This window comes from Zea mays, chromosome 2 (assembly GCF_902167145.1).
Source record: "Zea mays cultivar B73 chromosome 2, Zm-B73-REFERENCE-NAM-5.0, whole genome shotgun sequence".
Classification (NCBI taxonomy): domain Eukaryota; kingdom Viridiplantae; phylum Streptophyta; class Magnoliopsida; order Poales; family Poaceae; genus Zea; species Zea mays.
The window spans coordinates 6,553,833-6,569,607 of NC_050097.1; the positions used below are offsets into that span (position 1 = coordinate 6,553,833).

At 41.9% G+C, this 15,775-nt stretch overlaps 1 protein-coding gene across 1 annotated transcript; it reads right to left on the reverse strand.

Moving 5' to 3' along the window:
* Positions 1-153: 153 nt before the first annotated feature.
* On the reverse strand, positions 154-11,623 carry LOC100037782 (required to maintain repression 7). Its single transcript, NM_001351944.1, has 8 exons — positions 11,420-11,623; positions 9,920-10,535; positions 9,141-9,347; positions 6,108-6,988; positions 5,717-6,008; positions 2,776-3,720; positions 1,469-1,740; positions 154-827 (listed from the first exon to the last, which is right to left on the reverse strand). Exons 2-8 carry the CDS (start codon positions 10,508-10,510, stop codon positions 326-328), a joined length of 3,690 nt encoding a protein of 1,229 aa, NP_001338873.1. The 5' UTR covers positions 10,511-10,535; positions 11,420-11,623; the 3' UTR covers positions 154-325.
* Positions 11,624-15,775: the final 4,152 nt, after the last annotated feature.

The following is a 15,775-nucleotide window of genomic DNA, read 5'->3' on the forward strand; positions in this document are numbered from 1 at the left end:
CTTATCTCAAATCGTCGGCCATCGCCGGCGGTAAGGGGTGTGATCCCTACGGAGCAATACAAGGTGCTCCACAAAAGACGCAATCTTCAAACAAAAGGGCATGCTAACACAGCGCATTCAAAGAGGGAACAGGAAACGAGTGTTCATTCACTTTAGCATAGTTTACCACATGAGCAGGGAGAAAACAGCACATAAACACAACAGGGTTTCTAGCTCGCCCATCCTTACTATGCCAGCATCACACACCGGCACACCAGCTTGGAGATCCTCATAGGCTAGCTGTATGTACATATGTAATAACTGGATGCAAGCAGGTCTACAAGTTCTAGCAGACTTGGGTCTCAAACTTGAGGCAGATCCCCATGCTGAAGAGTTCCTGGTAGAGCAGCTTCGCGCCATAGGGCACATTGATTCTCACTATGTTCTCCGAAGACTTGCAGAAGCCGCAGTAGGGGCCACGGATCTTCTTGCCTCCGGGGACAGACCTCATGACAACATTAGCCACGCGCTCGCATGTCTGGCAGATGTGCATCTGGGAGAAGTCACTAAGCAGGAAGAGGCGTTCATGCAGGTTGGCAGCTGACCCATGGGCGAGGAGGCAGTCACGCTCCATTTCTCCAAACTTAACTCCACCAAACCTTTTCCTGTCGGCAACAGGCTGCCTCGTGAGGGGGTGCACCGGCCCAGTGTTACGGAATTTCACCTTATCTTCGGACATATGAATCAGCCTCTGGTAAAAGGTAGGGCCCATGAAAACCAAGGATTGCACTCTTTCACCTGTTCGCCCATTTAGAACGTTCTCAGATCCCCATCGTGAATAACCAGCCCTGCAATGCAACAAGATACATAAAATCTTGAAAATTAACTAAACAAGTCACAGACGAAAACAAGTCTAAACACACACAAAAAAAATCAGATACATCACTTGATTATCTGAAGTAAGATCCTCACTGAGAACATAGTAGTGTGTGAGTGCACTCAGTTTTATATTTAGCGGTACCAATATGGATGTCTCCGTTAGATAAGCAGCAACTGATAGTAATACAAGTAAAAGGGAAACGGGAAGGAAACTCGTGTGTTTCCACCATTTTGGTGCAAAATATGACAAAAAGATACATGTGAAATTACTGATACATGTTTACTCATATACAAAATATGAGGATGGCCACCAGCCATTCTGTTCTCTCTCTCTGTGTACATTGTTTCCCTACCTTTCCCTTTTCTTCTTCTGTATGTGTAATAAGCAGTAAAGTACTAACAGAGTTAAGACTTGAGAGCATAGGGTGCATTAATGACGTCCAAGGTTCTTATAAGATGTATTAATAAGCTTAACAATTACAAAGTTCACCTAGAAGAGGCTAAAAAATGCCCAACCCTTTGAAAGGGTCTCAGATCTTCGTTTCATGTGCAAGGGGTGGGTTACTGAATTAAGGCAAGCAGCTATTCATCCGTTAGAAGAAACACTTACCTGTGCAACTGTTCTGCAATAACGTCAACTGATGCTGTGGTGAATGGTGTTGCATATCTCATTGTACCTTTGCAAGCTATTCCCTTCCCCAGAGCAGCTTCAAGCAGCTGTCCGGGAGTTTGACGTGTTGGGAAGGCATGTGGATTTATCACAATATCCGGGACTATACCTTCGTGAGTAAATGGGAAGTTCTCTTGAGATTCTAGAAAACCAACAACACCTTTTTGGCCATGCATGCTGGAAAACTTATCTCCAAGGCAAGGTGTCCGAACCTAAATCAGATCAACAAAGAGAACTTTAAATGGTCAATAAAAAGTAACGTGTGGTGTAAATGTGAAGGTGGGGACGCAAAGAAAATTAGAAGTCACGTTACAAGTGTTGAAGGAATCTAATCTAAGGAAATGAAAAAGGGTGAGTTGAGCTGCTGGCCCAACCAAGCCAGCACCCTATATGGGCTCATTCATTTTCTAAAAGTCAAGAACAAGAAGCCAAATTCCTATATTACTTTTTTGGGGTATGGGGACGTGGGGTGGATCGATGGAATCATGTTAAAGTGCTGAACCCCATAAAAATGTACTACCCCTGTTTCACAATACTTGTCAGCTTTGATTTTCTAATTATTTATACTTTTTTTCTAGATATATGGTTCAATAGTGTGAAATTACCACTGTTAGAACTGCCAGCAATGGTACCCAACGAATATATGTACTTAGAAATATTTGTGTGTGTCTCGAAGTTACACCCTAAAAGTTAACAGTGACAACTGTTGTAAAAGAAAAGAGAGGTAATAAAAGTCAAACCAAGTTTTATTTTAACCAGAAAGGATGAAATACCCATAACCCATGAGCGCACATTGATGCTTGTCTTTCTTATCATTCATGATCTCATCTTAATTGCATGGCAAGAATATGGGCATAGATAATTCATTAATATTTTGAGTTAAAAAGGAATGTCAAGAAGGCCAACAATAATCACTCAAGAGCAAGATAACTACTGGGTTAAATAACAACACCTGACACACAAAACAGGTAACAAGCTTAACTGACAATCAATGCAGTTACAGAATGCTGCATTCTATTGTCAAATAAGATCCGTATGCGCGCTAGTGAAGTGAGAATTCAAGGAATGTACTATTGATTAATGGTCAATTCTTTGCTAAGACAAATGTCATTTAGGTCTTTTGGCTGCATTCGTATCCACCTCATTCAAATGTGTTGAGAGATTGGGGTGCGGTGGAAAAATAACTAATTTCCCATCCCAATCTATCTCAAGACATGTGAGTGAGATGCAGCCAGAAAAGGTCTTACCTGTCTTAGAGTAACCACAGCAAAATTCTTCCCTTCATCATTTGCTGAAAGCAATACTTTCTGAACCATTCCCTTTTCTGTATGCTTCAGCTTAATACTGTGGTCTTCTCCAGATTCTGAGACTTTGCCAATAACAATGTCATTGGTCTGAAGACTTGCACCAACGTAAGGTAAGCCATCATCATCAAGATTGTCAACACGTCCTCTTTTGCTTTCTGTTTTTCCAAAGTCTATTTTTTCCTTCAATTTCAGTCGTTTGGTTCCATCCTTGTTTTCTACATCTGCCTTATAGCTCCTGAGGTGTTCAGTCCTAAACATACCTCGTTCAAGAGAAGCCCTATTCATAACCAGGGAATCCTCTTGGTTAAACCCCTGATGAACATTGACTGCTACAATTGCATTTTGTCCATTAAAATATTCTGGTCTCGCGAAATCATTTTTTCTTCCAAAAGAAGCATAATCTGATCTGCCAAGACAGTCGGCTATAACTGTTTTGAAAAGAGGCCTCTGAGGATAATATAGTTGATGAGAAAGAGTATCAACTCTGATGTGTGGATTTGTCGTTGAGTACCCAATAGCTTGTTGCGAGTGTTTTTCAGATTGGTACAATACCCTCCGAGCAAAATTGTGGTTTGCAAAAGGAATGATACCACAGCTTAATCCCAGAAGAAAGGAAGGATCCAGTTCACAGTGAGTATAACTAGATATCGCACCTTCACTCTCAAACAAATGCCTGATTCCCCACGCACATTGTATATCTTCCTCCTCTTCAACACCAATGAACTCAATTATTTCTTGTTGCATTAATTCATGGAAAGAGAATGAGCGCCCCTTAGGTTTTCTGATTTTATTCAGATTCTCAACCACAAGAAGGGGTCTGAGGATTCGCCCTGCATCAGTAAACACGCGAACCTCATTGTGGTGCTTGTCCCTTTTAATTTCAACCTAACAAGATGAAACAAGAAACATATAAAACATTATAAAGAACATCTTGGTGTGGAATATTAGTATGCAGCACTGAGAAGGTGTCAACAACTAAAAGCAACCAACATCCTGAGATTAAAGCATTGAGAAAAGGAAGTAACCTAAAATTACATGACTCAAACACAACAGTCGAGATAGGCAGGAAATTTTCAGCAGTTAACTGAATCAGAAAAGAAAGACAGAGCACAATTTGAGAAATTAATAATAAACAAACTAATATAACAACTTGGTCACTTCAAAGAAAATGGTTTTGACCTATTTATACTGATTTGTTAACCAAATTACGAAAACAAAATAATTATCCTCAAAAAATGGGAACAAAGCATCAAGATTGCTGTCAAGGATTTTGCAACGGTGAATTTGTATGGTGTTCGCGAGATCAAAGAATTGAAAGTAAAGACACAAAGGACACAAGATTCAGAGGTCCGGGCTCTCGTCATGAGATAATACCCTACATCTAGTATTATGGTGGTTATTCTCATGATCTTCTGTTTTCTGTTTTTCTGCCCTTCTGGGGCGCATTGCCCTTCTGTTTTCTGGTTACAAGGAAAAGAAACATGTGGCCATACCAGACAAGGACTCGGACATTCAAGTCCTGATCTATTTCAGTTACAGGTATCCCTAATTCCCTATCATGTTGGAACTAGGGTTACGGAGGTAGTACGAGTGGTGGGTGGGAGGTTCGAGGACCAGGACCCCAGCGCTTGGGTGACGTCGTCCTAGGGCTAGGGCTGCTGGTTGGGGAAAGTGTGATACTGTTCACGCGCGAACAGTACTCGCGGACGAACAGTAGACAATGAACAGTACCATGGCCAAACAGTAGACGAGGTGGGGGAAGCACGACAAGGTACTTGCCTGCTTGGTTTCTTCCTTAACCAAAGGGGTACAATATATAGGCTGAGATAGCAGCCACCAACAACTAACAAACTCTATCTAAGACTAATCCAATCCGAATAAGATAACAGACCCTAACAAAGTCTATCTAATCCAACCGATTAAGATAACAAGCCCTAACAAACTTTATCCGAGACTAACTAACCGAATGTTTATCTAACCAACTAATTTTAATAGGGCTGTTCACGGGATGGCGATCATAACATATCCTAATCGCTACGGATACTTCCCTTATAAATCGGGTATTTCTGTTACAATGATGATACGACTCAGGTACGACACAAATCCTACAATCTCCCTTGCCTTATTCGACCATGCAGACTTCATCTTGACATGTGGACCGGGTTCTCCTGAGTCCGAGTCCGAGTTGGGCCCACAAGCCAACATCTTTATTATTAATATACTTAGGGTACCCCTGGTATATATCCTTTACAATTGCAAAAGAGCCAAACAAACTAATACAACATCCTGGTAACTTCATAGGAAATGATTTTAACCTATTTAAAATTTTAACTCACTTGTTAACCAAATTACAAAAAAATATTTATCCTAAAAAAATAGGTAATAGATGATCAACATTGCAAAGGAGCCAACGAAAACCATTATTATTCAAGCAGACTTGCAAAAGGACCTCTGTCTGAGTTGATTAGGTGGTCTAAGTAACACTCCTCCAGTCCCTCGAGCACAGGTCTAAGACCCAGCTGCTGTCGCGGCCATTCTCACATGGCCTACGGTGCCATTGTGTATGGGTGGGACAGGTGTTCGAGGAAGGGTTCAGGGATTTTCTTGACATATATGAGAAAGTCTTCTTAATACAATACCCGAGGGTTGTCTTACCCCCACAAGTCAAGTTTTATTATTCAAGCAGGCTTTATAAGCAAGTCATATTGATCAATGTATACAAAAGATAAAATTTGATTTTTTTTTTAATCAATGACAAGAAATAGGGACTCTTCTAAAACAAAAACAGTGTACATATACTGAACCTGCACACCAAACATCTTAGTAAAGACTGTAAATAAGTTAAAGCAGAAAGTGACCAGCCATGGAAAAAAGAGGTCACCTGAGGATCAATCAGACTGCTGCGTCTCATGCACCTCAATCGAAATACAAATGAAGCTGAATTTTCACAAGATCCCACCCAATTGCCATTCAAAAAGATCTTATCCATTCTTTGAATGTGTTCAGTAGGAATGTCATTCAGCTTACTCATTCCACAAGAAATGAAGCTCTCAATCAAGGGCTGCATCACCCTTGAGCTAACAATAGCAGTAACAGCTAGATTTTTTACAAGTCCACAGTTTTCACCATCCGGAGTGGACATAAAGCATAGCTTTCCCCAATAGGATGGATTCCTGTACGTAGGGATTTAGTCTTAAGTCACTCAACGTTAGGAGATACAAAAGCACAAGATGCACATGCAATACTTGGTTGATGAAAAATAAGTTACTTACGGATATCTTGCATCACCAGCTTTCCCAGCGTAAGCAACCCGCTGCCGGGTTTTCCTCAAGTCAGACATCATTTGAAGAGGATTAGTTCTCCTTAGAGTCGCAACAATTCCTGAGCATCGTTCAGCTCTTTTGTACGGATGGCACCAAGAACCAGTGGAAAAGGCACGATTTAGACCATTAGTAACAATTGATGCATCTATATAACGTTCAAGATCTTGTAACTCACGGTCACTATTCAAATCTCTTTGGATGGCCTTAACCATGCGTTTCTCTGCCAGCCTAAGCTGTGCCCTAAGTTCCCTTCCAAGCAATTCACCAGGTAGGTCCAGCCTTTTGTTCCTGAAATCATCCTTATTATCACATTTACGCTTCCCAGTAAAAGCCATTAGCAGACATTTAACCATGTACCCTAAGAAAAGTGCTTTGTTTCTATTTCCACTAATATCAGGAAAGAGAAACCTAGCAATATAGTCATCAAAGGACTCCGCTGGAGGAAATCTCGAACTTTTTACCAACTCATCAACATATTGACGAGCTTTATCTGATTTACGGAAGTCTTCACACAGTTTATCAGATTCTTTGATAGTTGCAGATATCGTGTTGATAACAGAAGCATCACAATCTTGCATATCTATCATATCAAACACTTCCTTATCTGATGATATTCCAAGTGCAAAGAACAACAACCAAACTGGCATTGTCGCATACAAAAAGGAAATGGTAATGATTTTGCTCTCACTGAAATCTTCACTCCTTGTAGATTCAACTAGTTTAATATATATACGTCTACGCTTGATTTCAGACATAAAAGAGATAGTCCAGCAAGGTCGGTCACTAATCCAAAGCCTCCTTAGACATCTTTGCTCTTGAGCAATGAATACCTGCAGGTATAACAATAATAGAAACATAGTAAGATGAAAGGAAAAATAATGTACATGATTTAAAGGATGTTATCTTTGCAGTAAAAAGGCTACAACTCAGACAGTCACACCCCCAAAAGGAAACTCCAAATGAACTTAGCAAATAATCAGGGAGTACCATCATCAGCAGATCTTCATTGTTCCTGTAATAATTATCACTTAAACTTTGAAAATCTATTAGAATCTCCAAGATATGACAAAATAAGACACTGCAGCACATTTAGACCTATATATATAGCTTAAACACAACAAGCCTGCATATGGCACCAGCAGTCTGGTGTAGAAAGTTCTGTAACTTCCATAAGCTCAACTCAGCCTTTATCACTCTTGTGCCTAAAATGGAAGGGGCTGATCTTGTAAAAGATTTTAGACCTATCAGTTTGGTGCATAGTTTTGCTAAAAATTTTACTAAGCTGTTGGCAAATTGTCTTGCTAGTCGATTACATGAATTGGGCTCCCTCAACCAGAGTGCCTTTATTAAGGGGCGTTTTATCTAGGATAACTTCATGTTAGCGCAACAAACTGCTCGCTGTCTACATAAGCGAAAGTCTGCTAGTCTTTTGTTCAAGCTTGACATTTCTAAAGCTTTTGATTCGGTCTCTTGGCCATTTCTATTGGAAGTTCTGAGGCACCTTGGTTTTGGACAGATTCGGAGGGATATCATCAGTGGTCTCCTCTCTTAATCATCTATGTGGATTGTGTTAAATGGGTCACCAGGGAACACTATTTTCTACAGGATAGGCCTTAGGCAAGGAGACCCCTTATCTCCTATGTTATTTATTCTTGTAATGGATGTTCTAGGTCACTTGGTGATGGCAGCAGGAGCTGAATGGCTGCTTCAATCCCTACATCTATATTTCTTAACCATCGGACCACTATCTATGTCGATGATGTTGCCCTGTTTCTTCGTCCTTTATCCCAGGACATCCATATGGTCTTGGATATTTTGCAGCTGATTGGAGATGCTTCTTGACTTCAAAATAATGTTCAGAAGAGTAGTGTCTTTCCTATTTAGTGTGGTCAATCTGAGGTTGAGACCTTACAGGAGATGTTGCCTTGTGAGATATCAAGCTTCCCTTGTAAATATCTCGGAGTGCCTCCTTGAAGAAGCTTCCGAGATCGGCCATCCAATCTATCATTGATAGGGTAGCAGCTCAGCTTCCGGGGTGGAAGGCAGATTTAATGAACAAGGCTGGTAGAAGAGTTATGGTGCAGTCTGTTCTTACAGGAATGATTGTTTATTTGGCCATGGCCATTGACCTTCCTCAATGGGCTTTGAAAGCTATTGACAAGATTCGAAAGGGCTTCTTGTGGAGAGGTCGAAGCCAACACGTCCCTTCCCTGTATTTGGTGGCCAAAGAGCACAAGCTTGAGCAGCCGCACAGGGGAAGGCACCAACCTGCCTCAGTCAAGCGGCGGCAGGATGTGCCTAGCCTTCAAGCACCGCCCACAAGTCCTGCTCTCGGGATTTCGATGATGAGCTCCCCCACCAACGAGTGGTGTACCTTCTCCATACTTGGTAAGCTTCCCCCAGCCTTCAATGCTCTGCTCTTTGCTATTTTGTCTTAAATCTTGCTTTACATAGCCTTTATACTGCATATTATATAGTATATATATATATATATATATATATATATATATATATATTGGTCCTGGTACATACAGGATGACTATATGGATGACTAGGGTCGACTAGGCTCAATTAATTGGGCTTATAAATGACCTTGAATAGAGTGATACTCCACCTGAGAACATAAAAGTGGATGAAATGTCGTCTTCAGGGCAGTGGTGATGGTCGTTTAATGCTGCTATGGAGATGGTGCAATGAGTAGTCTAAGATTTTCCTAGTTGAGTAGTGGCTGGTGTTCGTTCTGGTGCCTTTTCTCATATTCTGGGACTCAGCTTTGCTGCTCCTTTTCCTTTCTCATTTTGCTTGGTGAGCTTTTAACTCAGAGCTGTAAGAGGATGTTTCTTGTCTTTTATGAATACGAAAGGCCAAGGCGACCCTGCCCTCGAACTCTAAAAAAGGGGTTTATCGATGACTAATCGCATTATTGGTGTCATGGCAACTAGGATCGATTAGATGATTTGAAAACATTTCACAGAGTTATACCTTCTCCATTCCCTTGACCAAAAAGTATCCACCTGCGTCGAACAGGCACTCACTTTCGTTGAGGCTATGCAGCAAACATAAGTTTGATTTGACCATAACCGGAAGGAGGCCAATAAATATCCAATGAGTTTCATTCATGAAGTTCCTTTTTTGAACAAAACCATCATTCCCTGTTTTAGATTTGTCACTTTTCTCCAAAGAATAAACCTGGTACAATGAAAAATAACCCACATATAATCAGTGATGATAAAACCTAAGCAAATGTGAGTAAAATTATGACGCCACAACAAGTATAGCAGAGCGATTTCATGTCTCCAGCTTCATCATACATAAAACTTAAGGAATAAGTAAATGTAATACTCTTCAAATGGAATCCAGTACATGGAGAAAACAAGAATAACTATAGTGCTGATGACTGATGGGATGTCCTCAAAACACCAATCACTCTCCAGTCCTAAGCTGCGCTACTTTATTTAATACTAAATCATTTAGAACCATGCTATATTGATTAGGGTACCAGGGAAATTCATGAAAATGAAATGCAGGCTGGTCAATATTGCTCAGTAGCCAAGGTATTGGTTTATGGGATTAGGCGGATAGCTTATAAGAAAAGAACTGAATTTTGTATTGTCTAACATGGGTTCATGCCATTCATAATCAAGCATTTCTGTAACTTTTTTCCCTCATCACTGATATCAATTTCACCCAGGTGGCATATTTTTCTTGGGAAAACCATGGCATACATAAAGAACATGTAAAAGAATGAAATTACTCAGGACCTGAATAGTCACTTCTACTATAAGTCTTGAAGCATATGTCATATTCTGGAGACGAGCATGCCAAGGTTTAAAATCAACAGAACCTTCATCCTTGCCAGTCCAAAACACAGGCTTTTCAAGCTTCACTCTCCCAAACTTGATGATGGCATGCTTCCAGCCACCTGATCCTTTCTTCGAAGGATCATAGCCAGGTTCAACAATCACTTCCCCAAGCGAATCAAAAAGCTCCTGGAGCCCATGCGAGACAAACTCATTGTAGGAATTTATCTGATGGCTAATCAGACCAACTTCATCAAAGAAGGACCTTGACGCTTCTTTGCAAAACTTCTCTAGGCTTTCGACACTCATGTCAATTGGAGCATTGGAATATGGCTCGGAAGAAGACTTTCCATTAACATCATCACTGAGGGATGATTTTCCCTTGATATCCACATCCATAGATGACTGCCCACCATCGACATCTATAGGAGAATCCCTGTTTTCCTCCATACTATGGGATTTTCCCGCTCCATTATCATCCAATACCATAGCTTCTAGCTCAGAATCAGAACTTTTTGATGGTTGCCCACTGTCCTTCTGTGGCTCTTCCATTCCACAAGCACTAGCAGCTTATAGCCTATCAAGTATCACAAAATCACCAAATTGGTCAATCAGAAACTAAACGTTTCAACAGAAATAATACCATACAGAGTGGCCCGTTAAGAACATGAAACCAGAACCACTAAGGCATTAATGATCTATGAAAAAATACCCGTGAGGCACAAGGGGAATTAGCATGCACGAAGCATCTTACCAAATCATTTATACAGCTCAGAGTATACACGAGTTGAATAAAAAACAAGGAGCAAGTGATAGCACATAGAAGAGAAATCAAAGCAGAAAACAATCATAAGCAAACATCGACCTATCACTTATCATTTATCAACACCCTGGCTCATCATCAATTCATTCAATTGGTGACAAACTGAAGAAACTGGACAAATGCCACACATAAAACGTCAGCACAAAGCAAGACACAACAGAGGAACCCCATCTATACTGCTGAATAGTTTTATTTTCACACTGAGTCAGTACCGACTAACGGAACATCGATAAAACACCCAGGGATGAAACTGACACACGGGGCACATGGATTCAGCTGAACCCTAAAAAACCCATCGAAATTAAACAGCATTTCGTCCTAAAAAATCATGGAAAATAAACTGTGTTCGTCCTTGGTAAGCTCTCGTATGTCAGATGCCAACGAACGCCAGTGTTGCCCACTGCAGAATAACAGGATAGAACCACCAACAGATGCACCGTATTAAAACCCACCCCGATGAACAAAAAAGTCCCAACATAACAAAAATGGAATCTAGCCTAAAGAGCAGCAGAATCCTTGCATATGCTTGCCAGAAAATGAGTCCCCTATCCGCGTACAGAGGACGTGTGAGTTGTACACCCAACCCGTCCAGCCCCCTCTAATAGACGGAGGACGAGCGGCGGGGGGTGGATCCGAACCTGGCGGGTGAAGGGGAAGCTGCGGCAGGCCGGACGCGTACGGGGATGGGAGGGCGGGGTTGGCGGACAGGAGGCGGTGCGGAGATGCAGCGCGTCGCCGCCGGCCGTGAGCGGTGGTGGGCGGCGGCGGCGGTGTGACCGCCGTCGCGCGTTAACTTCGTGCTTCGTAGAGTGGGGAGGGTTCTAGTGGCGATGTAGCGCTGCGGGAGAATCGCCTCGAGACCGGGGGTTTAATGGGGGCAAGCGGCGGCGTCGACGATGCCCGGCGGTTCTGACAGGCGGGCCAGCGGTCAGAAAGTGCTGTGCGGGTCCCGGTCTCAGGGAGGAGGGCGACCTGTCCGCCGAGGCATATCGGCCGTCCGTGGTGCGCTGCAAGACATCCAACGGCGGAACGAGCCTCTTCGCGGGGATCAAGGAAAGCAAGAACAGCGTGTGATGTGATCTTCTGTGCGCGATTACGGTTCATCACAGGTTTCGATAACCAACGGCGACAAGAAAAGGGAAACGATCAAACGGCAAAACGGGAAGCCCTCGTTAGGCTAGATGAAATGCTCGTGTTTTGTACTCGGTTCGGTTTGTGGTCAGCTTGACTCAACTCGGATCGATTTATTTAAATTTTTTTATAAACTGAGTTTATATTCTAGTTCAGTTCATCGACGAGCCAGTTTGATTTATTAACGAGCTGACTCACAAGCTAAACGAGCTACCATATTTCAGCATTACGAAACTATATGCATATCATTTGCGTAATAATTGATGAACATGTTATAAGTATATGTGGTGTCTATAGTCTATGAATTAAATTAAGGGTTAATTAGAAATATGCCACTCCAATATTGAAAAGTTAGAAACTAGTGCATTTTCATGCCACTCCATGGCATCAAAATGAACTAATCATCTAAATTTGCAAAAGTTGAGTGGCATATATACAATTAACCCTTAAATTAATGATTGATGAACTATGTATATGTGTTAAATTAAACTATGTGAATATAACAGTGGGTTAAACTAATAAACATGTGTGTGAATTGATGAGTGATAAGTTATATCAATTTGGTGTTATATTGATGTGATATATTATATAAAAGTATGGGTATAATTATTATTTTCTACCGTTAAATTAGTTTGAATTTAACTAGAAATTGATTAGCTAAACGAGAGCCGATTATGTGGCTCGTTAGTTTAGCAAGTTCGAACGAGCTGGTTCCATATTCAACCCAGCGCTCAGGCTCAGCCTCCGCATTCACTACAGGAAATCACTTAATTCCCGTCGGCCAGGAACCGACGGGAATAATCACTAAACCGACGGGAATAAGTAATTCCCGTCGGTTTAGGGCTTATTCCCGTCGATTGTCAGCCAACAGGCGTTTCTTGTCGAGGATAAGTTTATCCCTGTCGGCGGCTGACGGGAATTAAGGCTAACTCCCGTCGGTTTTGCTGGCCGACGGGAGTCATTAATTAATTCCTGTCGGTTCTCCAGGCCGACAGGAATTATTGGTTAACTCCCGTCGGCCGACGGGAGTTAACTGGGCCGACGAGCGTTATTAGTTAATTCCCGTCGGTTCGACCATAGCCGACGGAAATTAACTAGGCCGACGAGAATTACCCTATACTGCTACAAAAACAGCACTAAATTAGGTCACTATTTATGCACACATAACATATATCACACATAACATAAATCACAGATAACAGCCACATTACAAACACATGCATTCATAATTAAAACATCCACCAACGAGTACAACATAGTATTGAAACATAACATCCACCAACGAGTACGACATAGTATTGAAACATAAACATCCACCAGAGTACAACATTTCAAACATAAGTTTAAGTGTTTAGAGATAACCACCACTTGGGTGGTTAGAGCTTTGACCGCTGCCGCCACCACCACCACCACCAGGAGGAGGGAATGCGAAGAGCGAGTCAACAAATCCAGTCCCTGCTGCGGGATCAGACCCACTACCACCCGCTTCAGGCGTAACCTTGCAAGTTAGCAAATATCAACACGTTAAATGTAAATATTAAAAAGTATACAAGTCTATAAATTAATCGAGAGTTATGAAACGTACCCTATCTCCAGGTGCGGGTATATGTGGCGGAGGGGTGTTGAATTGTGGTGGTGGAACTGGTGTGTTTGCAAATTGGCTCCATTGTGGTGGCGGTGGAAAATTTGTTGTCATGCCTTGTTACTGCATTAACTGTTAAACATATGTGTTACTACTGAAGATGTTGTATTGAAATATAATAATTTAGAGTTCGGATTATGTGTACTCACTTGATACATCGTTTGGTTATGGGCATTGCAAGCCTCCATAAATTCGCGTTGTTGTCTCATCTCTTCACGCATCCTCATAATCTCCAACTCCTGCTCGTTCGGTCGATGAGAGCATGAGCTACGGGAAGACGAACCCGTCCTCTGAGATCTCACCGACGACGAGTCAATGAATCCGTCGAAGAGTGCGTATCTAGAAGTGATTCAAAAAATGTGATTACTTCATAATCAATTTAGTGTCAACCATATAATTTTATAAGTTAGAGCTTATCGTCCATGCGCTTTGCCACCACCACTTGCGTACACCACTGAGGGATCCACCGGTTCATGACGCCAGTCAAAGTCAGGGCCATGGCGACGAACCATCTCCTCCCCATATGTCGCCTATACATCATTCACAACCTTACAAATGCAGGAATTTCTATACTTTGAACGTTTGTACTTTTGGGCCAAAACTCACCAAGCGATCTGTGGCTGTCTGGCTGCAGAGCTGGTCAGGGTTGTTCGGGTCTGGTCCTTTGTGACCCTCCTGGTAGACCTCAATGCCACTAGGCTTTTGGCCACTCGTAGCTTCCTATATAAACAAAAAACATTCATAAGAAATCGTACTATTTGCTGATCGACATAGCTAGATCAAACTTACCATTCTTTTAGCTTTTCGTATCATGTCGTCACCGCCAAACTTGTGGTTAGGATTGGTTCCTCGACATTGTCTGTGTTGCGCTGACGCTTTCTGGAAGCCTTCGGAAGCCCAATATCGACACCAAGCATAGTATGCATCAGGCACGGGCGCCATCCATGGAACCATCAACTGCACACACAATGTTACATATTATATCAATCACAACAATCAATATAAAGGGTAAAACAAATTGAATACTAACCTCACGATATTGATCCTCACTCAAATATATCTTTGAGGACCCTTCCTTTTTACTCAAGGGGTCTGCTTCTTCCGGATGCTTTTGAAAATACAGGTTTGTAGCCTGAATTCTCGCATAGTATATGGCATCCTTCACCAGCTTCTTTGCATTGTTTTGGAAGACACGTTCAGCGTGCCCCCATGTAATCCTCTCCGTTAGGCAACCGATATCGAAGCTACAACATAAAGAATACAAATACAATGGTATAAGTCATAGATTTACAATATTAAGAAACATAACAAAAATAATAAAGAATTCATACCCAAAAGTCATTACGCACAAGTCCCTGTCTGTCGGTGTGGTTTCGTTCCTTTTTAAACTTGTACTCGTCCCAGGTACTGACGAGCACCTCATCCTCGGTATCACCGTTTGACACCTTCACTATACCAGGGTAGTGAAGGCGGCAAAGAGAACCCAACGTAAGGTTAACCTGAGTGTGGTGTCCCTTGCCGTCAAAGGACAGGTCCTCCCAATTCCTGCATTACACAAAAACATTAATAATACACATAATAGTTATATGAGATAAGTTGATATATTACACTCACCGATCTCCATGTGGCATGATTAAAGTCCTATCAGCCTCTCGCTCTATCGCGTGACGAGGCTTTACTGAGTGGCTTTTTCTTGAGCGACGTGTGCGTGTCGCTGAAGAGCCTCCCGAGCCATCATCCATCGGGTTGTCAGCCGGTTCGCCCTGTTGGCCCCACTGGTCCCACGCCTGTTGCTGCTCTCTCTGGTGGTCCCACTGGTCCCATGGCTGGTGATGCTGTGCGGCCTGGTCCCATGTCACGTGCTCCACCTCCTCATTGTGCTGCTCCTCCTTAATGTGATGCTCCTCAGTGTGCTGCTCATCCTGGTACATACAACTCAAGATTTATTTGTAAATATGTAAACAAATTTATTTGTACAAGATATGTTACTTCATCTCCATGTACCGCGCTCAACAACTCTCGACGTCTGCTGCTGCTAGAAGAACTGCCCTAAAAAAGGCCCAGGCCCTTGAACAGCCCCTTCACTGATTTCTTTGATTTTGGCGGCATCCTGCATAAAAAATAAGAAATTATTCATTAGTGCATCAAAAATGACATAATACTTAAAAATAGAAACAAATGAAATAACAAAACAACTTTACTTGTTAAATATTATCAAAAT

Coding starts and splice junctions, on each gene's coding strand:
- LOC100037782 (NM_001351944.1), bottom strand. CDS start 10,510: ATGGAAGAGCCACAGAAGGACAGTGGGCAACCATCAAAAAGTTCTGAT. Junction 3,721..5,716: donor GCAGTCTGATTGATCCTCAG/GTGACCTCTTTT, acceptor TCATCTTGTTAG/GTTGAAATTAAAAGGGACAA. Junction 1,741..2,775: donor CTGTGGTTACTCTAAGACAG/GTAAGACCTTTT, acceptor GATCTGATTTAG/GTTCGGACACCTTGCCTTGG.